Consider the following 26024-nt stretch of genomic DNA (forward strand, 5'->3'; position numbering starts at 1 on the left):
CTTCCTAGCTAGATTAGCAATATATAAATTAAATAAAAGCTTGTCATCTATACCCAAGTACTTTTATGAGGGCCCTTTCAACTGATTTATCATTGGACGTGAAGATGTTGAAATCATCAAGCAACTGTCAACGAGCTTGTGAGAAGAACATGAGCTTCATTTTCTGAGCATTTAAAACCAATTTTAAACTCAGTAGAGCAGTTTGTAAAGACTGAAAAACAGCCTGAAGCTCTTGCACCGCCTGTGCTATGGAGGGAGCTTGCATATAAATAACAGTGTCATCAGCATAGTAGTGTATTTTTGCTTGAATATACTTACCCAAGTCGTTTATAAAAATAGAGAACAAAATAGGTCCCAAAATGGAATCCTGGGGACACCTTTAGCTATCTCAAGAAAATCAGATTCATGGCCCTCTGCATTGACACACTGAGTTTGATTTACAAAATAAATTCTGAAAAATTTTGATAGACTTAGGACCAAAACCAGCATCCCTAAGTTTGTTTAGCAACAATTCGTGGTCCATTTATTATTTATTCAGATAGATCCACAAATAGGGCAGCGTAATCTGTTTTCTTTCCAAGGCACTAATCAGATCATTTGTCACAACCATAGCAGCAGTAATGGTACTGTGGCCAGTTCTAAAACCAGACTGAAAAATCACTTGAAATGTTATTATCAAGTAAAATGTGTTTTGACTGTAAATTTACCTGGGATTCAAGGATCTTGGCCAGGACTGACAGCTTGGAAATCGGACGGTAGTTGTCAGCTCTGAGGGATCTCCACCTTTAAGTAAAGGGAGAATATGGGCAGCTTTCCATATTCTAGGTATAGAGTTGGACAAAAGACTCAAATTAAAAATATGAGTAATAGGCTCAGCAATAATATCTGCTGCTACCTTTAAAAGGTAAGGATCCCGATTGTCTGGACCTGCAGACGTTTTGTGTCAATGTCTTTCAGAGCTTTATAAACTGTAGTAACTGAAAAGGGTTTAAACTCAAGCAAATCCAGATTTCCATCAGCTGCAGTAGTGACAGAACAGGGGCCAAATATATTTACATTTGAGCTGTCAAGTACAGACCCAGAATGGATAAAGTGTTGTTGACCATTGACTATGGTCAATGGTCAATATTTCATCTGAGTCAACCAGAATGTGTTCAGGGAGGCTTGAAGCAACATGTGTACTAGACAGGGATTTAATTAATTTCCAGAATTTTGAGGGGTTATTTAGGTTCTTTGAAACTGACTTTAGTTAAAACTCTGATTTGGAATGTCTGATCATTGAGTTGCACTTGTTCATTAAGGTTCTAAACATAGCCCAATCAGCAGAGGAGTTTGAAAATTTAGCTTGGACCCAAGATTTATTTCTTAAACGAATTAGCTCTGAAAGATTGTCTGAGAACCAGGGATTGTCCCTACTGCTGATCCTAAACTTCTTAATGGGAACATGTTTATTAGAGTTAGACAGAAAAATTGAGTAAAAATATGCCCATGCCAGTTGAACATCAGGAATCAGAGTAACTCTGCTAAGATCACTGTAATACAAATCATGCAGAAAAGGCTGCTCTGCAAAGATTTTAAAATATCTTTTAAAAATAAAACAGGGTTTAAGCCTGGGGATTTTTGTATTCCTAACACACAAGCAATTGCAAAATGATCACTGACATCATTGAAAAATATGCCATTTGAGGTGTATTTGTGAGATGTATTTCTTACAATTAAATCAAGCCAGGTAGATTTATTTTGTGCTTTAGGATTTGGCCTTGTTGGTGGTGCATTAATGATTTGCATAACGAGTCACACAGTTTTTTTAAAAACATTCTGAGGTCCATGACAGCCAGTCCCAATTTAGATCACACATAAGAATGGATTCAGTCGTTTAATTCATATAAAATATCTGAAATAGATTTAAAAGCATCCTTTGAGGCAGACGGGGGTCTATAACAGCAAACCACAGTGATAAGAGAATCCTTTGATACACCCATTTTGATGGCTAAGACCTCAAACTATTTAACTTTAATAAATAAAAGAGTTACAGAGCTAATGAACTTGGATTTGACATAGATGGCAACCCCACCTCCCGTATGTACCCGATCAGTTTTATAGCCTTTATAACCTTCAATAAAAAATTAAGTCATCAGTTATCGATTTCTTATGCCAAGTTTCAAATAGAACCATTATGTCAGCATTTGTCCTATTTGCCCAGAGCTTGACATATCAAGTTTAGGGACAAGACTTCTAACATTTAAATGTATAAAACTTTTGAAATGTGTGGGAGTGTGTGAATATTGGACAGATGTAGTAGTCTCAGGTTTGAGCTGAACATTTCCAGGCAGCATCAGTAAAAGCACAACCGTACATTGCAATTTTAATTTGACAGAAAATGATTTATCAGCACCGTCGTCACTTACAAACTGTGAGTAAGATTCCTCTGAGATGATAAAATAGCTTTGGTAAATCTTCAGTTGATGAAGTGGACTGATTGATTGATGATATGACTCAAGATTTCTCATCGGAGAAGTTGAGGGTTTACTCTCCCTGTTGTGCCTGTTTAGTTCATTTAATCCAGGGTTGAACTGAAGCATCAGAAATATATATATATAAAAGTACATGATGCCAATTCAAATGCTGTTTCGTTGAGAACGGACCAGGTAGCAGTGTGGGGTCTCAAACTGAACAGTGGTGGTGGTTAGATCTGCAGACCAGGAGAAACACAGTCACTCCACCTTGCCTCACCGTAGGGTCTACGGCTATTCACAGTCAGTTTGCTACTAGGCCATAAAATCCAAAATCCAGCAGCAGGAGTGTCTTTAAATTCAGGTTTGAAATAAGCAGCTAATCCACTGTGAGTGGAGCTATGCACCGAAATAGCAAGATAGTTAAAATCTGACAACCACTGTACCGCTTAGAGGATCTGTAGAGTGCTGCTCTATCCTGTTGGACCCCAGGAATACTAGCTGACATCATGGTGTTAGCTAATGGGCATCCTAATTAACTAACTTTGGCGCTGGAGTACAGCACTAAAGTTATTAATTTAACCTATTTATCGTATTTTAACAGATTTTAACTACCAGGTAGGCATAGGCTTCAACCACTCCCGATTTAGAGTTCTGTGGCAATCCAATAACATCTAATAAAATGTATCATTCAGAGATCTTAGACTGAAGGGAAAATGTTGTTCTTGGAAAGTACCACTTGTTCAGGCCCAAATGACAAAAAATATCCTGCATAAAAACATGAAAACTCAGACCTCAGGTACTGACACACAAACAATGACTCGGCTGTCCTCTTGGATTACTTAAATACTGATATAGTTCTAAAAAGAAAATTGATTATTTTAAAGAAATATGTCCAAATGGAGCACTGGCAGAAGTGAGTGATGATGGGCCCGTGTGCAAGAATTGACCAAATATTAATGCAAATTTAATTACTCCCTGTCTGAAAGTTTGACCTGATTCAAGGACTATCAGTAATGTAAGCGACAGAGCTTCTCCTGAATGACAAGCCCTCTGTCGACTAAAAAAACAAATCCAATCTTTTCTTTTCTGCACACCACTTTTGTGCTTATATTCGGAAGACATCCTGCTCCTCCACACTTACAGAAGATACAGTATTTTTTCACCTGCTAGCTAACTTTTGCACCCAAAGTAGCTGGATAGAATAAACATTCATGGATGTAGGAACTACATGACAATCGGTGAGCGATAAATAACGCTATTTGGTGATGCCACTTTCCCAGCAGTCATTTTCCACAGAATTCAAAAGTAACTAGAAGAGTGCACTCAGTACAGTACAGATCCCCGCCAGGCATATCTCCCCTTCTCTGGTGCTCGGACTTGGTGACAAACCAGCTCATATGCAGATTTTAAGACAATAGGCCTCTGGACACCGACACGCAAAAAGCCCCCGCCCCCCCCGCACATACACACATTTAACGCCAGCATATTAACTAAGACATACTTTCACCTGCAGTTTCCTTCAGTTTTTCAGTAGGACCTTTGGGACTCTATTATTGACATGAATGACAGCCCTTTGACTATGTGACAAAAAAATGCAGTTAATAACTGTGACTTCACACAGAGGCTCTGGCCTTATGGGCCCCCTGAGCCCTTGGGCTCCTGGGCCTGGGCCTGGGCCCGGTTAGCCCATTCGGTAATCCACCCATGAACAATCTTAAGAGTTAGTACTCAATTGCGGTATAAAACAGATTTTTCAAAGGTTTTGAATCACTGCAGCCACGGTCCTTGATCATATAGTCATAACTGCGTATAGTAGTAGGCTGACAGGCCCAGTAGTATGCGAGATTAGCAGCAAACAAATACATGCACACAGACAGACAGGCGAGACTTTTGCACAGAACCTGAGTCAGTTGAAAGGGAAATATAGGGGAAACTTTTTTTTCCCTCCCCTTTTCTCCCCAATTGTACCTGCACAATTACCCCAACTCTTCTGAGCTGTCCCGGTCGCTGCTCCACCCCCTCTCGATCCAGGGAGGGCTGCAGACTCCTCCGATACATGTGGAGTCGCCAGCCGCTTCTTTTCACCTGACAGTGAGGAGTTTCACCAGGGGAATGTAGCGCGTGGGAGGATCATGGTATTCCCCCCAGTCCCGTCCCCCCCCCCCGAACAGGTGCCCCGACCGACCAGAGGAGGCGCTGGTGCAGTGACCAGGACACATACCCACACCCGGCTTCCCACCAGACACCCGACCAAGCCGGAGGTAACGCGGGGATTCGAACCGGCGATCCCTGTGTTGGTAGGCAACGGAATAGACCGCTACGCTACCTAGACGGGGAAAAAAACGTCTTTAATATGCAGTACTCAAGCTAAGAAAAAAATATATGTAACCCTGTGGTTAAATTATAGGCCTTAGATATATTATATTGCACTATTAGATAAGAGTTTGGCCTAGGTTTGTTATTTTGTATACCTTTTGAATATGAATATATTATATTGTTGATATTGTTCTGCAAAACAGTTGTTTACCAATGTGAAATGCATTTACTTTTAGTGTTGAAACTTACCATTGTTGTGATTGGTTGGCTGTGGAGAGAATACCTTACCTTGAATGTGATTCGTTGAGAGGGCAGCGGAAAACGTGAGCGCGAGCAGAATAGACTGGGAGAAAAGAGGTCACTCGTCCCTTGTGTGAGCAACGGAGCAGTTTGATGTCGAGTTGTTTTATGCTATTTTACTTTGAGAGAAATGTAATTGAAGTTTAGTGAACAGTGATGTGTGCGGGTGTCTGACCGAGACCCATCCCGGGAACTGTTTGTGTGGATTGGGGAGACAAACTGACTACTCGTCAGTCCCATATGTGGACCCAGCGACGTTACGTAGCGAGCTAGCCAGTCGGTGTTCGTTGCTAGCACAGCAAGACGCGCGAATGGACTGGATGCGGTGAGGGGCTTGCCCCACAGTGAGTCGGGCCGTCTTCTAGTTTAGCGAAGTAACGTTATCAGTTACAGTGTAGTGGTGTGTTCATGCGACCATCGAGGAACGCAGAAGGAGTCGTCTGTTGCCATGTTGTGCTGCCGAGGCGAGCGCACGGTTTGACCGTGAGATGGTGCTAACGGCTAACTAGCCAGTTAGCTAGGATGGCTGCCGGCCTGACGTTCGCTGCTGCACTGAGACGAAGAGGAGCATTCATTGTGAGTACAAGCTGGATGTGCGGGCTTCCAAGGGGAGCGAAGAGGGCTGTTTAGGGTCCCAACGTACCCGATAAAGAAACAGGCCTGCAACTGGGGGTTGACTTTCTTTTATTTTATTGCCGGCTTAGTTATAGGGTTGTTGAGCTGTATGCTAATGTGTTAGTCTGATTAATTTGTGTGTATCTGAATGCAGATGCTTGTTAGCCATTGAGGCTTATTACTTTCATTCATTCTAATAATTATTACTCATAATACATTTGTATATATAATTCTATGTACCTGTGTGAGTGTGGATTATTCATGTGTGTTTATTCCTGTGGTGTCTGGGCTATGGTAAGTGACAGGTTGAGACAACCTTAAAGGGCTAGTCCACCCTTTTACTGGAAGTAACCTAGTTACACCCAGAGATGTCTAGACCATGTTAGATTGCCTTAAAGGGGTCATATGCCATATTTAAGCGCCTTAAAGGGGTAGTCAACTTTTTAGTTGGAGTTACCGGATGACACTGTAAGACAATTATAGCCTTTAGAACATACTTTAAACACATAAGAAGCCAAGTTAACATACTTCAGTAGTTTATTGGATACCGAGTTGTATAGAGAACTCAGGAGCCTTGTCCTTGACAGTTAAAAGGGATAGATAGCGCCACATATATATATACCGAATAAAAATGTTTTGCCTGTCTGTGGATGCACAGCCTCTTAGCTGGACCCTCACAAGAATGCGACCAAGTCGAATATGAATTTGCACTTTCCAAAAAGAAAAGGTTTGCGACCATTTTGGTCTAAAATAAAGACCAGAGTGTGGAGTTAGAAAACAACGAGACAGGAGACGTGAGAGTAGACGTAGTCGAGGTAGTTTACTAGCTCCAACTTAGCATGTCATACGTTCGACAACGACACTGAACCGTGAACCGGAAGCGGAAGTGCATTATTTGACCCCTCGCCTCTTCCCTTAAAGGTACACCGTCCTCTTAGGTGAATGTCTCTCATTATATAGATGTGGGTCACCACACAGGCCCCCCCAGAATTCACCTACACAAAACAATGCAAAACAGCAAAAATGCAAGTCATGAACATAAAGATAGACTCTACAACAGAACAGTCAATGACATAGTGCAAAGTCACGGGGAAAACAGGTGACGAGTCGGGGGGCGGACCCTGCGGCCATAACGGCTGCGCTTCACAGGAGGGGAAACAGATGGGGTCGAAACTCGGGCCATAGGCGGGGCCGAAGCAGGAACAGAGGCAGGTGCCGGGGCCGACCTAGGAGGGCGCCCCCGCCGCGGGGGTAGGGCCAATTGCATTGGCTCCCCAATGTCCAAGTGAGCGGGCTTGAGACGGTCTATAGCGACCCGCTCCGGCCTGCCCCCCATGTCCACCACAAAGTTCTTATCCCCCGCCTCCAGGACGCGGAAGGGCCCGTCGTATGGGGGCTGCAGCGGGGACCGATGGCTGTCGTGCCTAATGAAGACGTACCTCGCCGATGGCAGATCCTTGGGGACGTAGGACCGGGGGAGGCAGTGTTGAGACATCGGAACGGGAGCAAAGGCACCGGCAGCGCTCCGGGACGCACTGAGGTGAGAGGCGGCCGACCAGGGAGCCGTAGCATCCGGAAGAAACTCCCCCAGAACCCGCAGGGGCTGGCCATACACCAGCTCAGCGGAGGAGGTCTGAAGGTCTTCCTTCGGGGCCGAACGCAGGCCGAGCATGACCCACGGGAGCCGGTCCATTCAGTTGCAGCCAGTGAGGCTTGCCCGCAGAGCGGCTTTCATGTCCCGATGGAACCGCTCACAAAGTCCGTTGCTCTGCGGGTTGTACGCCGTAGTGCGGTGGATCTTCACCCCCAGGTGCTCAGCGACCGCCGTCCAGAGCTCCGAGGTAAACTGGGAGCCCCGGTCGCTCGTGATGTCACCAGGCGTGCCGAAACGGGCCACCCAGCAGCCGATGAACGCCCGCGCTACCTCTGCTGCCGTCGTGGAGGACAAGGGAATAGCCTCTGGCCACCTGGTGGCCCTGTCCACAATAGTGAGAAGGAACGTATAACCACGAGAGGGGGGCAGGGGACCCACCAGGTCAACATTGACGTGGTCAAACCGCCTCTCTGGAACCACAAACGGCGCCAAAGGGGCCTTGGTATGGCGGTGCACCTTGGCGCGTTGGCACGCCACACACGAGCCGGCCCAAGCTCTAACATCCTTACGGAGCCCAGGCCAAACGAACTTGACGCTCACCAGCTTGGTCGAGGCCTTCACTCCCGGGTGGGAAAGGCTGTGGACGGTGTCGAAAACTCGGCGCCGCCAGGAAGTAGGCACCAGGGGGCGCGGTTGACCGGTGGAGATGTCACAGAGGAGGGTGGTGTTGGCCGCGTCGAACGTCACGTCCTCCAGCCGTAGCGCCGTAGGGGTCGACCGGTAGTCTTGAATGGTCGCGTCCTTGGCTTGGTCCGCTGCCATAGCGGCGTAGTCGAGTCCCAAGTGAACGGCGTTAACAACCGCCCGTGAAAGGCAGTCGGCGACGAAGTTATCCTTGCCCTACACGTGTTGTATGTCCGTGGTAAACTCGGAAACCGCCGCGAGATGGCGCTGCTGACGCCCAGACCACAGTTCTGAGGTTTTGGCCATACAGAACGTCAGCGGTTTGTGGTCCACGAAAGCGGTGAACTGTCGGCCCTCCAATAGGAACCTAAAGTGTCTGGTTGCGAGGAAGAGACCCAGTAGTTCCCTATCAAAGGTGCTGTATTTGCGCTCGCTCTCACGGAGTTGTTTACTGAAGAACGCCAACGGCTGCCAGCCCCCCCCCCACCCACTGCTCACACACGGCCCCCACGGCGTAGTCGGAGGCATCCGTTGTAAGGGCTATGGGGGCGGCAGGCGACGGGTGAGCTAGCAGCGCAGCGTTGGCCAGCGCGGTCTTGGCGGCCACAAAAGCCTCGTCCATCCCCGAAGACCAGTCCAGCTCGTCCTTAGACTTCTTACCCCGCAGGGCCTCATACAGGGGACGCATGATGTGGGCGGCACGGGACAGGAAACGGTTATAAAAGTTCACCATGCCCAGGAATTCCTGCAGCGACTGTACAGTGCGGGGGCGGGGGAACATGGTGACAGCCTCAACCCTGGCAGGGAGGGGAACGGCCCCCTGTGGAGTGATGTGGTGCCCGAGGAAGGTGATGGACGAGTCCCCGAACTGACACTTAGCTGGGTTGATGATGAGGCCGTGTTCGCTGAGCCTGTCGAACAGCTGTCTGAGGTGCGTCATGTGTTCCTCCGCCGACGCGCTGGCCACGAGGATGTCATCTAAGTACACAAACAAAAATGGCATGTCGCGGAGCACAGAATCCATAAGGCGCTGAAACGTCTGCGCCGCCCCTTTAAGGCCGAAAGGCATACGTAAAAACTCAAAGAGCCCAAAGGGTGTGATGACAGCCGTTTTTGGGACATCCAGTGGGTGGACCGGCACTTGGTGATACCCCCGCACTAAGTCGATTTTGGAATAGATGGCAGCGCCCGCCAGGTGGGTAGAGAAATCTTGTATGTGCGGTATGGGGACCGGTCGGGGGTCGTGGCATTGTTTAGGCGACGGTAGTCCCCGCACGGGCGCCAACCCCCGTCGGCCTTAGTAACCATGTGAAGAGGGGAAGCCCACGGGCTGTCAGAACGGCGGACAATGCCGAGGCGCTCCATAGTCGAAAACTCCTCCCTGGCTATTGCGAGCTTGGCCGAGTCGAGGCGTCGGGCCCGGGCGTAAACTGGGGGGCCCACTGTGGTGATATGATGTTCCACGCCGTGCTTGGCCACCGCCGAGGAGAAGGTGGGTGTGGTGAGCTCGGGGAAATTGGCGAGCAGGCGTTGGTATGGATCCCCGGTGGAGAGTGTGTTAGCGAGGCACAGCGCTCCAGCGCCCCCAAGCGTGCAGGGGTATGACGCAAAAGAGACGGCATCAATCACGCGACAGTTTTTAACATCCACCAGCAGGTTGAAAGCACAGAGGAAATCCGCACCTAGGAGCGGGGTGGATACAGCAGCCATCACAAAGTCCCAGCCGAAACGTCGGCCGCCAAAACACACGTCCACATGTCTGATACCGTACGTCCGAATGGACGTGCCGTTGGCGGCGTCCATCTGGGGGAGGTGACTGTCGGTCATCGTGTCCACAGCTTGTTGCTGCGTTGAGCGCCAGAGTCAACCAGCAGCCGCCGGCCCGACAAGGAGTCTCTGATGAACAACAGCTTGCAGTCACGGCCGGCGCCCATAGCCATTAACGAGCGCCGGCCTTGGCGTTTCCCTGAACCCTGTAACTGCAGGGTTTGCGACACTGTTTTGCTTTTGCCCCAAACCTGGCATGGTAATAACAGAGCCCGTCGTCAGGTTGGCGACGGGCTGTCACCGCAGCCGCGGTGTCCATATAGTCGTACACAGGTGGTGGTGGGGCGGTCTGGTGGGGTAGCAGGGCATGCACAAACTGTTGCCAGTTGGCCAGGAAAACCCTGTCTGCTTCAGCAGCCAGAGAACGGTAGTCCTTGGAGGCGGCGAGAGGAGGACTGGCCAGTGCTGTGCGTACAGGTGCGGGGAGCTGCCTCAGAAAAATGTGTGTGAAAAGAAAGGCCGGATCAGCCGATCCCAGCACAGACAGCATTTTTTCCATTAACTCAGACGGTTTGCCGTCGCCGAGGCCATTCGGGGACAGTAAACGGTCTGCCTTCTCCAGCTCCGACAGTTCAAATAGTTTCAGGAGGAATGTCTTTATAGCATCGTACTTGCCAGCAGCTGGCGGAGCTTCCAACAGTGTCATTGCTCGCGCCGTTGTCGATGCGTCTAACGCCGCCACTACGTGGAAGTACTGCGTTGCATCCTGCGTTATCCCTCTCAGCTGGAACTGGGCTTCCACATGTTGAAACCACGGCCGTGGATTATGCTGCCAAAAGTCGGGTAGCTTTACAGAAGCGGAGTAAATGCTAGCGTTAGCAATAGCCATGTTGTTAGCACCGGCTTCGTTGTTGTCAGACATACTCGTATTAGTAGTTCGATCACGTCGGGGTCACTAATGTGGAGTTAGAAAACAACGAGACAGGAGACGTGAGAGTAGACGTAGTCGAGGTAGTTTACTAGCTCCAACTTAGCATGTCATACGTTCGACAACGACACTGAACCGTGAACCGGAAGCGGAAGTGCATTATTTGACCCCTCGCCTCTTCCCATAAAGGTACACCGTCCTCCTAGGTGAATGTCTCTCGTTATATAGATGTGGGTCACCACAAGAGGTTATTATTTTTGGTTCATTGAGTGTTCCCCCAGTTCTCCTCTGCTGCGTAGTGAATGATTTTGCTGACTTGCGAAATATGATCGATTACTTTCAAGACTCATATCCGAATACTTGTTTTGACACTGTCGCTGCCCGATAAATCGTAGAGGTGAGGTGCACACGCGCACAGTTGACTTAGCTCGGGCAGTGACAGAGAGCAGCGTTGGTCGAGAGAGCTAGAGAGTGAATGGAGAGAGGGAGCACAGTCATAACTGTGCACAAACATTTTTGGCTGAAACACACGTGCGCGCGATCAAACGCAGGCTACCTACCGCCTGGCGGGGATAATAATGAATTTAATCTATTCTCCGCCAATGGGTCTTTGATAATGGCTTTGGCTATGTGGCGACTGTTGGTGAGAAGAAATCATTGGTGAAATCATCACGTGTAAGTGCTGTCCACAAGATCTAGGTCCCAGACTACTCCCACACCAGGTCACATATGGCTTGGAATGATGCCTCGTAATATAGGTGCATGGGGCCCGTGCCCTAAGGTCAACTTACAGTTTTCCTGGGCGCAGGGAACGGCACCCCCTGCATCCTCAGAAATCCCGCTCCTGCAATGGAGCATTATTATTGAATTATATCTTTATTGTGTTCATTTTTATCAGTGTTGATATACCATTTCATTTCCAGTCCTTTGTTATTAATGAGTCAATATTAATGAGTCAAAAGAGCCACCCATCTATGTATGTTCATTGTTAGCTTTCCTCAAAGCTGAATTGACATCTAGTCAAATTCAAAAGTACAGTTTCCTGGCACGTCTCGATGTGTCAGTTTGTTGTAACAACAAAACAATGAGACTGCTCTTTTGTGTTATCATCACACCTCTTAACTGGCATTCACACACAAACAACCAGTAACGACTGCGTCACTGACTGCCTTATATCGAATCCAACTCATTTCATCTCATTTGTGTAGAGTGGTATTATTTTGCCATCAATAGCTGCAGAAACCATGTTATTATCTGAAAAGGCACTTTACAAATTAGTGATGCGAGCCCAAATGCTTGAGACAAACTTAAAAAATCATCATACAATAGAAACTTTTATGTTGTTGATGTAAAAAATGTCGTCAAACAGGTTTCATTAGATGGTGTGGAGGTGCTCATCAAATTATGTACTAAACAAAATATCACAATCTCTCTTTTTTTTCTGGGTCCCCGCCTTCTCCTTTTTTTCTCCCCAGTTGTACTTGGCCAATTACATGGAGTTGCCAGCCGCTTCTTTTCACCTGACAGTGAGAAGTTTCACCAGGGGGACGTAGCACGTGGGAGGATCATGCTATCCCCCCCGAACAGGCGCCCCGACCGACCCTAGGAGGCGTTAGTGGAGCGACCAGGACACACACCCACATCCGGTTTCCCACCCGCAGACATGGCCAACCGAATCCCCATGTTTCCTCCGGCCCGACTAAGGTGGAGGCAACATGGGGGTTCGAACCAGTGACCCCTGTGTTGGCAGGCAACGGAATAGACCGCCATGCCACCCGCACGCCCCTGTCCAGATCTGTCTTGATACTGAGACAAATGGAAACAGTTCAGAAGACAAAGTGTCATGGTCTTATGTTTTGATAAGGTTTTTAAACTTTTGGAGATTGAGGGATGTGGATCCTCATCGATGTTATTTATGATAAAATACAAAGGCCCCCATATGATTTATTTTTTTTTTTGCCCGGGGCCTCTTAAAATCAAGGGATGGCATGGACGGGTCATCACACCCCCAAAAAAAACGTACATGTTATTGGATGAAGTCACAATAAATGGTCACGTAAGTGTCCCTATTTTGGAAACGGTCCCTGTTTAACAGGTCTCTGGTGATTCACCGTGAGCAGCATGTTGTCGCTCCTCTGGTTATCCAGGCCAAGCCGGAGACGCAAGGTGAGTCGAGGTGTGGTGTTTTCCGCAATATCAAAGTTATGGGGAGTCAAAGGGGATCCAGCAGAAGTTTTACTACACGGGAGCGCTGCCAGCTTTGAGAATGTGCTGACGTGATTTAAAGCCCTCGCCATCGCTGTATTAAAGTATAGATTTCACAGCAAGTTCCATTCCCTTACCGGCACCGTTAAAGCGCTCAAGGCTCTGCAGATTTCACCCAATTCACAGATTAGAAAATGTGGATTTCCACCAAAATGAATGTTTTAGTAGTTCCAGGTTACAACAAGGCAGAGAATTTGAACTTTACTGATAACCCTCATTACGCACCTCTTTTGTAAGCCCCCTGTCATAGGCTGTGAAATGACATCTCTGCAACACAGTCAGATAATCTGGTGGCCTTTTTGTGCTGAGCCATTCATCCCTAATCTCCTGGGGGCAACACTGAGCTTAGCAGCCCTGCTTTAGTTAAAAGAGGGATTTCACTTTTTCCCTCCCTCTCCTGTCTCCCTTTCTCTCTCTGTCTCTGTCCCCCCACCTCACTGTCTCTCTCTCTCTCTCTCTCTCTCTCTCTCTCTCTCTCTCTCTCTCTCTCTCTCTCTCTCTCTCTCTCTCTCTCTCTCTCTCTCTCTCTCTCTCTCTCTCTCTCTCTCTCTCTCTCCCTTTTCCTCTCCCCTGACTCTCTCTGGATATGATGACCAACGAGGCATTATCAGACCATGGAGGTAAAGAAGATTAAAGTGACGTCTAAAGCAGAAAAATGACCTCCTCATTTACAGAGCTCTCGTTAAGTAATGGGCGCTGATAAGTCATAGGTCCGTGGATACGATCGCTTGTTATTCTATGTAGAGACTTCTTGGGCAGTGAATGTTCAGCCCGTCGTTAGCCCCCGGTGAAAAAAGAACTGAAGGTTTTAATGACTGTCTGATGTCAGGCTGTCTCTCAGATGTTCGATGCCGTACATCTGAGAGACAGGCCCTCGTGGTTAATGTCAGGTCATGTATGGCCTACAGGATGCATATAGGATTACATCTATAGTACCCACATGCACACACACACGCACACACATACACATATACATATACGCGTGCACACACATACAAACCTCACACTTCGTTAATCCACCACAACACTTTGTGTGTCTTTGGATGTAAAGAAAAATGCAAGAGCTGCTTACGGGCATGGCCCACAGAGTATTAACAAAGTAGGATCTATGATTGTTTTGATCTTAAAGACACAGGCGTACTACTTAAGGACTAGAATGTCCCCTCCAAGGTCCCGCAGCTATTAGGGAATAAAGCAATGAATAGAATAAAATGGGCGTCCGGGTAGCATAGCGGTCTATTCCGTTGCCTACCAACATGGGGATCGGCGGTTCGAATCCCCGTGTTACCTCCGGCTTGGTCGGGCGTCCCTACAGACACAATTGGCCATGTCTGCGGGTGGGAAGCTGGATGTGGGTATGTGTAGTGCCTCCTCTGGTCGGTCGGGGCGCCTATTCGGGGGGGAGGGGGAACTGGGGGGAATAGCGTGATCCTCCCATGCGCTACGTCCCCCTGGTGAAACTCTTCACTTTCAGGTGAAAAGAAGCGGCTGGCGACGCCACATGTATCAGAGGAGACATGTAGTAGTCTGCAGCCCTCCCCGGGTCAGCAGAGGAGGTGGAGCAGCAACCGGGACGGCTCAGAGAGCAGTGTGATTGGCCAGGTACAATTGGGGAGAAAAATCCAAAGAAAAGAATAAAATGAAATATCTCTTGATGATCTTAATGATCTTGAGTTCAGATATACAGTATATACACTATTATAATTGATCACTGAATGAAACAAACTGACTGCTGGAGGTTTAAAGTTGGAGAAAAGCTTTGAGGCAAGACAAGAAGGAGTCGGTCCCTTCGAGACAGCTGTTGCAAAAGTGTCAGCTCTATTCTTCAGTTGGCAGCCATTAGCCACATCACATTACTCTGCGTTTCCCGTTTCTCCTCACATGCCACAGTAAGGTAAGGGCTACGACAGCCATGGCTAATTTATAGTTTCACCATCCCTAATACGATTATCCTTCCTGTCTTGCTTTCTTTCCTTCTTTCTTCTCTTTCTTTCTCGCTTTTCATTCTCATTATTTCTCTTCAACGTGCACTCATCAGAATGCGGCTGTCAGATCTGAGTGATCCGTGACTGTCGGCCATTAAGTCCACTCAGCCACTGCAATGCTGCAGGTCTAATGGACGCATCAGTGGCAGCAAATGGAGATCATGCTCAATAATACTGTATTGTAAACGTCTAGTTCTATCCAGTTCATTTTCATTCCACATGCTTTCATAACAGAGCAGTACAGTGGCTGACGCTGATACCTTAAAGCAGTGATTTCATGGGGATAGCGCCTGATTGAGTCGGGGCTTTTCTAAGCATGTAACCCCTGAAGAACAAGATCGATATGTGTTGTATATAATGAATATGGGCTTATTTGTAGCTGTACATTATTACACGTGTGCGCCACTGGAGATGTAAGCTACTGCATTATGCATGACAGGAAAAAAAATGTTTATTTCAACATACACAAGTATGTAACAATGACCATGAGCAATATCATCACTGAAATAATGATTGCATTTTAATTTACAGTTTTTTAAATTTTAATTCTAATTACGGTTTGATTCATTTTCAGCGTGCACGCGCACATGTCTGAATTCTTGAATGACAGGAGACACAGCAAGAATGTGAACACTGAATAGTGAGAGGCAGCAGCAGCTTGCAACGAGAAAATAACACATATAGACTTGATGGAGGAGTTGAGGGAGGAATGGCAAATTTTAGGCCCATGGCACTGTGTCTGCCTCTGTCTATCTGATTTGAATGATGCTGTATGACAACGAGCTGGGTGACCCCTCACTGGAAGTCACAGTGAAACTGACTGGCAGACACGCATGCATGCACACATGCACACACACACAACACAACAAGCACCCGAAAACACTTTCAATCCATCTATCCTTGCTGATTTGCTCCCTCGTCACCAGTGAACCCAAGTAATGTAAATACACATAATGCCATTGTTCAACCAAAAGTGCCCAGCAGAGTTGATAAGAGACTTGTATCTTTAAAGCTGGAATGGCTCAGTAAATGAGTCATTAGCCTGTGCATGGTGGGCAACAGCATGACAAGACTGGTGATTTTCCTCAATGAGTCTGTGTGACAGAGAAAGAGGAGAAAATATTGATTCTGGCTGTGCTTCTAAAAAGAATTTAACAACTCCTGCTGTGTAGTGGGAAAGGTTAAATTGTTTTAAATCGGTGACGGAAAAGCTGCATTTGCATTGTCAGATCAGTGACTTGAGATGCATTTGCAAGGTACCTGGTTTATGTATATGTATGTGTATGTGTGTGTGTTTGTGTGTGCGTGTGTTTGTGTATGACAGGCTGATAATGGACTAACATCAGGAGACGTTAACAGGTTTGGGCTTAAAAGCACATTTGCCATTCCCCGTCCCACCCAGGCCAATGTTTTGCCTCCTGTGGGACAGAGCACTTGGAATGTTATTTTTAGGTCGGGAAAAGCTCATCTGCCATTCCCTAGGTGAGAGGCCCGGCCCATCTGATCCCATCAAGCAGCGTGTGCTCATCCCCATACCTCAGCCCGGCTGTCTAATGCCTGCACACTCTCCCCGCCTGTCTATCCGTACATGTGGGTCTGTCTATCTGTCTGTCTCTCTATCATTTTGTGTGTCTCGGGCTCTCTTGCTCACTCTGTGTTATTCTTACTCTGTATTTCTTACCTGTGTTGCTCCTTCTCATTCTATATCCGACTCATTTTCTTTCTCATCCCCCTTGTCATTATTAGGAAGGGGGAAAAATAAAATAAAATTCAAAGGTCTTCCTCCCCTCTGTTTGGTTCACAAAATATGAATATGATGCATAAAGAAAAATGCAAGGGTTTGTTTATGCATTCCTGTGCCAGGAGATCAGAAGTTGATTCACTGCTTGTCTAATTTGATTAACACGCACGCACGCGCGCGCGCGCACGCACGCACACACCCTCTTCCAAATATACACTACCGAGCTTGTTAGAAATGGCCGCCCTGTGTGACTCCTCCGTAGCAGAATGGTTAGAGTGTACGCGACATGGTCACGTGGTCGCGGCCGTCGCCGGTTCGAACCCGCATGTATTTCTCCCTCCCCTTTCCTTTCTGCCTCCACTATCACTATCCAGTAAAAGTATAAAAGAAATCTCTGATCCGGATGGTCCCGCCCACTATCTATCCCACAAGTTTAACCAGAAAGACGAATTTCTGCCGTCTCAGCTACTTCCCAATTCAACTCATTGTCAAAGGCTATGGTTGTTTTTGTGCAACAAAAAGTCCCTCCTTGCTATTGTTCAAAATGAGCTCATCAAATGTATTGCAGCTGGAGATTGATGCTCATCACATCAAGTCTGTTAAAACAACGATTTCTCTTTTTTTTCTTCATGTGACCCATACATGATAGTAATGGTTATCTTCACTGTTATCATAGCTGCTTTATCATCGGATTTGTGCGTTATAGTTTGTTTGAAAGGAATATTTTCCCCAGAGCTTACCATCTTTTGTTTTATAAATGAACGGCCGATAACGACTGCAAAATAATTAACGAAAAAAAATAGATCGATGATTCAGTTTAAATTCTGTTAAGTGATTGAATCCATCTCAATTTGAAATCATTATGGGGCTGTGACGACTGCTCGGTGGGGGCGGCCGGAGACGCTTTAGGACCCTGTGATAGGTGTAAACCAGGATATCCCCCCTCGCCACCGGAGAGACACAAGCGCGCATGCGCGCAGCGTACTATCCGCGGCACAGCGAGCAGGGTGAGAATGAGATTCAGCAAAACAAGCGTCAGCGCGGTACCTGCTTAAAGGAGCCGTGAACGGTGTGAAAGTAGCCACCGAAGTCACCGGATACGCAGAGGAAGAGTCCGGTCGCTGCGTTTGGGAAAACAAACAATTCAAAGTTAGTTTTTTTTTCTTTTTGCTTTCGTTTTTTTCTTCTTCTAAGAACTGGAGTCGGAGTTAATAAGCGGCCGTCACGGACCCGAGTTGGACTTGTGGCAGATTTAAGATGACCTCGATAAGCAAGGATTAAAACCGTGGATATGATGCGAAGATGAAAGAGAAGAAAAATAAACAATAGCCGCAGATGAGAGCCAGCTGGTAATGGGGGCACTTCTGAAAGTCGTCCGCCGGACAGGAATGGCTTGATACCTCGCCGCAGAGTGGAGGAAGAATAGCGTTGCGCTCGCAGTGCATATAGACGCGTGCACTCATGTTTCTGTGGGAGAGAAGGAAAGTTTGCTGCGCTTGATTCACCGATTTGTACACTTTGTGAAACGCAACACTGCCCGCTTCTTCTACCGGTCGGCGAAACCCACCTCGGTCTAGGTGCTGCGCGTCTCTTACAATGTCTAAACCGGTGCTGAAGAAAAACCACTGGACGTCTAAAGTTAACGTTTGCGCCGTCTGCAAAGACGCTCACGGTGGTTTGAACGTGCCGCTGCTCGGCGGCGCGGAGAGCGGACAGTTCGCCTACGTCGGACAGGTTAACGAGGACGGCGTGGTTTACAAGACGGGGAAATTAACCGAGGGGGACTTGCTGTTAGAGGTGGAGAACCTTTCCATATCTGGATTGCCCCTGTATGACGTGCAGACGGTGATAAGGAATTGCAGAGGTCCCGTAAGACTGAAAACTGTCAGACAAGGTAAGCAAGTGGCAGCGGGGCGCCCCGCTGCGAGCGCTGGAGTAACGCGGGGTTGACATGGATCATTTATCATATTGTTTACAATTGTTGGCACGTTGTTCACAAGGCGTCTTTGCCTCCCCCCCCCCACACCATGAAACCTCTGTCATGGCTCATGATGTTTCCACGTTTTGTTGGTTCAATGGAATATTTTGGTGTTGGTTTTACGAATCAAATATGTCTGACATGCTTTTGGGACGAGGCTAAAACGTGTGGACGACCACGATATCACCCGGTCACATTAATAACAAACGACACATCCAGGTTTCGTCACAACACTAACAGATACCACGCTGCCTTCTATTAAACATGCAGCCGTTTCCAAGCGAGATTTCTACTGCGTAAAGTTACAAGTTCATGGCACAGCCCCCCCCCCCGTTTTTGTGTTGCACTATCCAGCAGAGCCACACATTGTCTCCCTCCCTACACAGGCCAGCCAGACGACATAGTTTTCCAGCTGATAACGCGGGGGGTTTGAGCATCTGGCCAGTGTGGCAGGTTTGGCCAGTTCGTGGCCAACTCGACTCAGCACGGCTTTGCATTCTGACACTGAGTTACTGTGACAGGCTCCCAGTATGGCAAACCAACTGCTGGGGGATGCTCAGAGCCAGCCAAAGCCGCTGCAACTTCGTTGTGGTTTACGTGACAAAAGAGCCAACAACTCTCCCAAGGACAATTTTGCATATTTATGACCCTATGAGCGCTAGTGGTGATACTGGCTCGTGTGTCATTTAGCCCCATTTGCCTTGAATGAATAGGAGGGATCATAGTGTTTTAAGTGTAAACGTCATGGCGTTGTTGGATTGGTTATTTTGCATAGCTTTTTTACACAGACTGGTGCTTGAACTACTGTGTTAGTTACATGGTTTAAACACAAATTGAACAAGTCATCCACAAAGTTGGGATAACAGCCGCATTGCATGAAAATGGGCAAACAGGATTGTGACTTGTAAAAGCTTATTGCAGTGAATATATATATATACATATATATATGTGTATATATTTTGTTGTTGAGACAATCAGCTATCCGAGGGCTCCCAGCAATCTACTGGGCTTCCAGGTGTTGTCTAGGCATGCTGGTTGTCACTGCTAAATCACGTCACATGATCACATTTCATTTCCAGATTTTAATTATTCACGATATCGGGGAATTTCCTTCCCTCATCGGCCTTAATTGGGAAAATATGCTTAGCAATTAGGGCCATCTGTAAAATCTAAATGACCTGATTTTACCCTGTACTTCTGGTGTTTTCAAAGTTTTATTCATGCAATATATATTTTGTTTTTGCCATACTGTAGTAGCAGCTCTTATATCCTATGTATTCCATATACTTTATATTGGTGACCACTAATGGCAACAGTAATTTGTGGAAAATTGTAATGTGTGAAGGTTTCAACACTCCTGCGTAAAACCACACACACACAAGCGCACACAGTTTCAGTCATTCTCTCACTCTCTGTCTCTCTCTCTGTCTCTGTCTCTGTCTCTCTCTCACACACACACACACACAGTTTCTCTCTCTCTCTCTCTCTCTCTCTCTCTCTCTCTCTCTCTCTCTCTCTCTCTCTCTCTCTCTCTCTCACACTTTCTCTCTCACACAGTTTCTCTCTCTGTCTCTCTCACAGTTTCTCTCACAGTTTCTCTGTCTCTCTTTCTCTCTCTCAGTTTCTCTCTCTTACAGTTTCTCGTCTCTCTCTCTCTCTCTCCCACAGTTTCTCTCTCTCTCAGTTTCTCTCTCACAGTTTCTCTGTCTCTCTTTCTCTCTCTCAGTTTCTCTCTCTTACAGTTTCTCGTCTCTCTCTCTCTCTCTCCCACAGTTTCTCTCTCTCTCAGTTTCTCTCACAGTTTCTCTGTCTCTCTCTCTGTTTCTCTCTCTCACAGTTTCTCTTTCTCTCTCACTGTTTTTCCTTTTTTCTCTCTCTCACACAGTTTCTCTCTCTCTCTCTCTCTCTCTCTCTCTCTCTCTGTTTCTCTCTCTCACAGTTTCTCTTTCTCTCTCACTGTTTTTCTTTTTCTCTCTCTCTCACACACAGGCATTTTATAGTTTGAGTGCTGACCAGATAAGAGGCTGTGACTGATACTGCTGCTGCAATTATAATGTTGGTTGAGGGTTTGATTGAGTGTTGTGTGAAAGGAAGAGCAAGAGATGCACACCACCTCAGCACTGCCAGTGAACACGTGCAGCTCTATGGCCACTTTTTGTTTGTGTCAATCCAGGCAGAAGCTGTGGGAAAACCAGTAACTGAATTATGTAATTAAGTCAAACACACTTTTATCCCCTTGCCTTGTTCGACCAATAGCTACCGAGCCTCACACAGAATGTCAACCTTACGCTCTTTTGCCAGTCTTAGTTTAGACCAGTAACTCGATTTCAAATTCTTGCAGAGGGGGAAGTGCTCCCATAGGCAACTTTTATTACCCTTTATCATCTTTTGTCAACAGTTTTGTTAATAAAGATAAGCTGCAAAGCATCTGGGTATTTAGAAAAGGGCCATATACGTCAGACGTGTTATTGATCATATGAAAAAAGAATAGCATGTAGTGTTTTGCAATAATATGTTGTTCTCACGAATCATGTGCTCATATTATGATAAAACTTGTCAATCGGTTAATCCCATGAACTCCTCCGTGGATAATCTTCCTAAGAAGATGACCTACTGCTCCACATTATGTTAAGTGATCACTGGGTTACACACACACACACACACACACACACACACACACACACACACACACACACACACACACACACAGTGGCAAGCAAGGTTTTGGAATGAGAGACAAGTGTAACTGCTTGTCACAGGCTCCCTAATGTGTGTACACACATATAGAGCGTGTTATCTAGTTTGGGGATTTTTGTCGTAGGACCTGCGTGCGTGCATGCGTGCATATGTGAAGAGGAGTTCACAGGTCAGCACGTCCGCAGGAGTCACGTAGTCGTGATTTTTTTTTACCTCGGTCACATACATTTGTTGTTGGTGGCTGACTTCCTTCCTGCCCACACACAACAGATGCCGAAACCTTATCAGATCCACCCGTTCAACTCCGTCTTCCTTAACTAATCCCTCCCAAACTGTGTGGGGTCGACAACATTTTGGGAACAGTTAATATACTATGCGTGTACTTTATATGGGTTAGGCAACCCTATCCAGTTCCTCCATCTTGCTGGGATTATACACTATGATGATAGGAGGGAGAGATTTGTGTTTAGTGGGTAGAGGGGCCATTATTAAAGAGGGAAAGCCTCTAGCACTGACGGATGAAGGGGAGAGAAATTGACTCTGCTCTCTGCACTCTGGAGCTTCTGAATTGTGTCTAAATTGGGCTGTTTAGGCCACTCTGCTGGCTATGGAGGCCATCTGACTTCATAATGGTGTTTACCACTCTTGAGGCGTCTTAGTAAGTATAAAGGCGTTATCATCTTTGAATATGAGGAAAGTCATAAGAGATAATTGTTTTTACCACATGGGGCACTTAGTCCTAGCTCCCCTTGCTGTACTGTCTCTCCTGCGTTTGGTGCAAATTGTCCCTATTTTCTAGATTGTTCCCTTTGCTGCACTCATATTTTGCAGTAATTGTGACCGATGCACATGCAGCTTGAATCCTGACTATTTGACCTGTTTGGACCTCTGTTTGAGGCATGTTGCTTTGAAAACCTACTTATAAAAAGTGCTTATTGTGGGCATCCGGGTGGCATGGCAGTCTACTCCGTTGCCTACCAACACGGGGATCGCCAGTTTGAATCCCCATGTTACCTCCAGCTTGGCTGGGTGTCCCTATACAGACACAATTGGCCATGTCTGCGGGTCGGAAGCCGGATGTGGGTATGTGTCCTGGTCGCTGCACTAGTGCCTCCTCTGGTTGATCGGGACACCTGTTTGGGGAGAGGGGGAACTGGGGGGAATAGCATGATCCTCCCGTGCACTACGTCCCCGTGGCGAAACTCCTCACTGTCAGGTGAAAAGAGGCGGCTGGCGACTCCACATGTATCGGAGGAGGCACGTGATAGTCTGCAGCCCTCCTCGGATTGGCAGAGAGGGTGGAGCAGCGGCTGGGACAGCTCGGAGATCAGGGTGATTAGCAAGGTACAATTGGAGAGGAAAAAGGTGTGGGGGGGTGTCTATTGTGAGATGCTGTCAAAGCTTATGCTCACTGCTAATTTGAATTAATTAATTTCAACGCTACTGTACATCTTGCTTTGTATTTTTTCCATTAGTGTATTTGCTGAATTGGTATTCTGTTATGCTTCCACTCTATAAGTAATGTGTGGATCACTGTGTGAAGGTAGAAGACAAACTGCACCCAGAATGCACTGCGACAGTGACTTGTCTTAGCCATTTGGTCACTGTGTCCATCAGTCAGTCAATCATTCTGTCAAAAAGTTCTGGAAAAAGTTTTTGGCGTTTGTCGAACTTGCAGGGAACATCTTTTTTTTTTTTTTTTTTTGAGCTGAATGATAATGTGGGGCTGGTTGGGTGAAACATACCTTCTCTGGTAGCAGAAAATGATCTCCTTTTCATATGGTGGTGCAAGTCGCTAACTGGGCCTCTCCACCACTGAATTACTGTATTAACTCTAGGCTGTGTATGTGTGTGTGTGTGTGTGTGTGGAACAGATTTTTTGGCAACCGTTACATGTTGAAGTGTTTATTTCCTTTGCCTCAGCAGGAACTCAGACAGCCCTCCTTGCTCTAGCCCCTCTTCCACCTTTGTATTCTCTGACAGCCGTGGTGCAGCTCTACTTCCTCTCATAGTCTGGCTTTAGGAAAAATCTCTGGCTTCAATTTGAAAAGAGGAGGAAGGGAGAAGCAGAGGGGAGGTTGTGTGTGTGTGTGTGTGTGTGTGTGTGTGTGTGTGTGTGTGTGGTGGTCCACATACATTCAACCTAAATAATTGGTCTGTGTTAAGGTGTGTGGTTGTGTCGTGGTCCACATACAGTCAACCTAAACAATTGGTCTGTATTACTGTGTGTGTGTGTGTGTGTGTGTGTGTGTGCGCGCACGCGCGCTGCATTGCCCGACGGAAGTTCTAGTACACACGAGGGACAAACGCTTACCAACCGAGTGGACCGTGAAAATACTGTTGTTTCGCTAATCTCACTGATAACTTGTTTGTACTCCTGCTGAAGGAGGAAACAGATGCCCCCCTGTTTGTATTTATTACACGATTGTCTTCCTCTACCTGATTAGCTCAAGTGAGGCCGGCGGCATTGACTGTAAATAGGAATCGGTCACACTTGGCACTTGTAGTTTAACACTCTGTCAAGGGGAGGGGAGATGGCTCGCTAATTCATGAAGAAGTCTTTTGTTGGCGGTGATGGGGGGGGCAATAGATATTGTTAAATGTTAAATCAGCTCTCCTTTCTTTCATCCTTAACCCTCATTCACACATGTCGCCTAACCTGTAAACCTTCCCTCACAATTTTACGCTTCGGGCACATGTGGTAATGGTTATGGAAACGTTACCAAATGACGACAGTGTGGACAAAAGCCATCAGATTGCCATATTAAGACACTCTCACAAGGGCTAAGCCGCCAATCACAAGGAACGTGTCGCACGTCTTGTCCAAGGCAGGCATTCTCCTGAAAGTAGATTCATTTGTAAACCAGTAAAAGTAAAGAGTGTATTTAAAAATGTTTGCAAAATGGGACTTACCTAGAAATCAGAGAACTTCTTTCAGTCTGTGCAGAGGATGAGCTTGTCAGCCGTGCAGCAGTTGTATGAAAAATGGAGGGTACCAAATTAATAAATGAATAGCTAAATAAAAATAACGTTTGAGTTTGAGATGCTGTAGTTCGAGATATAAAAGTCTTCTTCCGCGAGCAGGCAGTAGAGACTGTCATGTGGTGTGAACAAAGAACACAATTTATTTGGTATTTTTTATGCCTTTATTAGATAGTGATAGTGGAGGGGGACAGTCTTATCAATAGAAGCTATATGAACAGGGAAGCCCACTAGCAGTGGTATCGGAGAAATTGCTCCGACCATGTTATGCAGTATATGTTTGACAGTAGTTTCAGCGTGCTGCTGTTGTCTGTTTCCCATTATGCTTTGCAATATTTAACGAGGCTGGAATTAACTAAATGACTCGGGCATTATTTACTTCTAACCCCAAATGAGTGCAGAAGTGCATCCTGTGGCATGGAGAATTAGTCAGGGACATAAAGCAAAATCACAGGTTTGACACGCTTTAGGTTCTGCTGCTCTAAGAAATGCTGTGAAATGCCACCGAGCCAGATGAGTCGGGGAGACAACCTGTTCTCCAAGTCTGTGCATCTTCTGGGGTGTGTGGCTTTTTCCATTTAGTGTGGTGCCGTCACTCTTTCTTTTATTTGCCTTTTTATGAACAGCCGTCTTTTTGGTCTCCACTGTCCAGATCCTCATACGTAGATTTCTATGGCAACTGCCGCTTGTCCTGGGAAAAAGGTTGCCAAAGAAGTGGGCAAAGAGATCATAATGTGGTCCCAGCGGTACTTAAGGCAGCTGTGTTTCTAATGTGCCCCTGAGAACCATTCAGAGCCTGTATAGTTTCTAAGCAATGGTCCAGAAGATCTGCCAATGGCCTATTCCCTCAATGGTCAGCACTCATAACACATTGGACATTGTCATGCATACCACGTTTTACTTTCCTCATCTGTGAGGTGATGAAATTGTGTGTCCCCTTTTCTTAGTATTGAAACACAGTGGAAAATGATCCCGAGGCTTAATATCTAGCTGTCACAGTCTCAGTTCCCAAAGTATGGGTTATCCAATCCAAAGCACAGGATGATTTGACAAATCCACTAGCAAGGCCTCCTCTTATTCCCACACTGTCAGTCCGACTGTCTCATTAGCATAATCCCCTAGTCGGGAGATACCACGATGCTCAGTGTTAGTGTCATTAGCCTGCAACCCCAGTGTAGCTAAACATTTGAATCAGAGGCTGTTTATGTTAAGATGCTGAAAATCAGCGCTTTGTCTTGTCAGGTAGCCTAAGAATTTTAGCATCACCTGTTCTCGCTGGTTTGGGTAGTGGTCCATGTTGTTGTAATTTTACGAAAGGGGGTGGCGGATAGCTGTTTGTGGTGGAGAGATACGGAAATCTCACACTGCACAATCGCCTTGTAATCTTGAGCCACACATACCTGTAAATTTAAGATTTTCTCATGCCGAGCATTTTCGACACCACCTCAAGAATTCAGACAAAAATGTTTCTGATCTTATCTGATCCAGACCTACTTTAGTTTTGAGTGATAAGACTCTCGTTTTATATACTTTAATACAGAATAAATATTTGGTTTATATTCACTTCTAGTAGCAAAGTCTTTGTAAAAAAAACAAAAACAAACTTGTGATTAATTATGTCTTTTCTTTGGCTTTGAGAATGAAATCCGGTGCTCAAGGGCAGTCTAAACCAAAAAAACATCCAACATAAGAGAAGAGGTGCAAATCGCTGTCATG

General features: G+C 46.4%; 1 protein-coding gene across 1 annotated transcript in view; it reads left to right on the forward strand.

Annotated features, from left to right (window-relative positions):
• The first annotated feature begins 17729 nt into the window (after window positions 1-17729).
• magi1b (membrane associated guanylate kinase, WW and PDZ domain containing 1b) overlaps window positions 17730-26024 on the forward strand; it is a 212782-nt gene continuing 204487 nt past the window's right edge. Inside the window, exon 1 of the mRNA XM_056273056.1 lies at window positions 17730-18545. Coding sequence (XP_056129031.1) covers window positions 18248-18545 — 298 coding nt within the window. The 5' untranslated portion in view covers window positions 17730-18247. The remainder of the gene's footprint in view (window positions 18546-26024) is intronic.

The sequence above is a fragment of the Lampris incognitus genome, chromosome 2 (assembly GCF_029633865.1).
Source record: "Lampris incognitus isolate fLamInc1 chromosome 2, fLamInc1.hap2, whole genome shotgun sequence".
Lineage (NCBI taxonomy): Eukaryota > Metazoa > Chordata > Actinopteri > Lampriformes > Lampridae > Lampris > Lampris incognitus.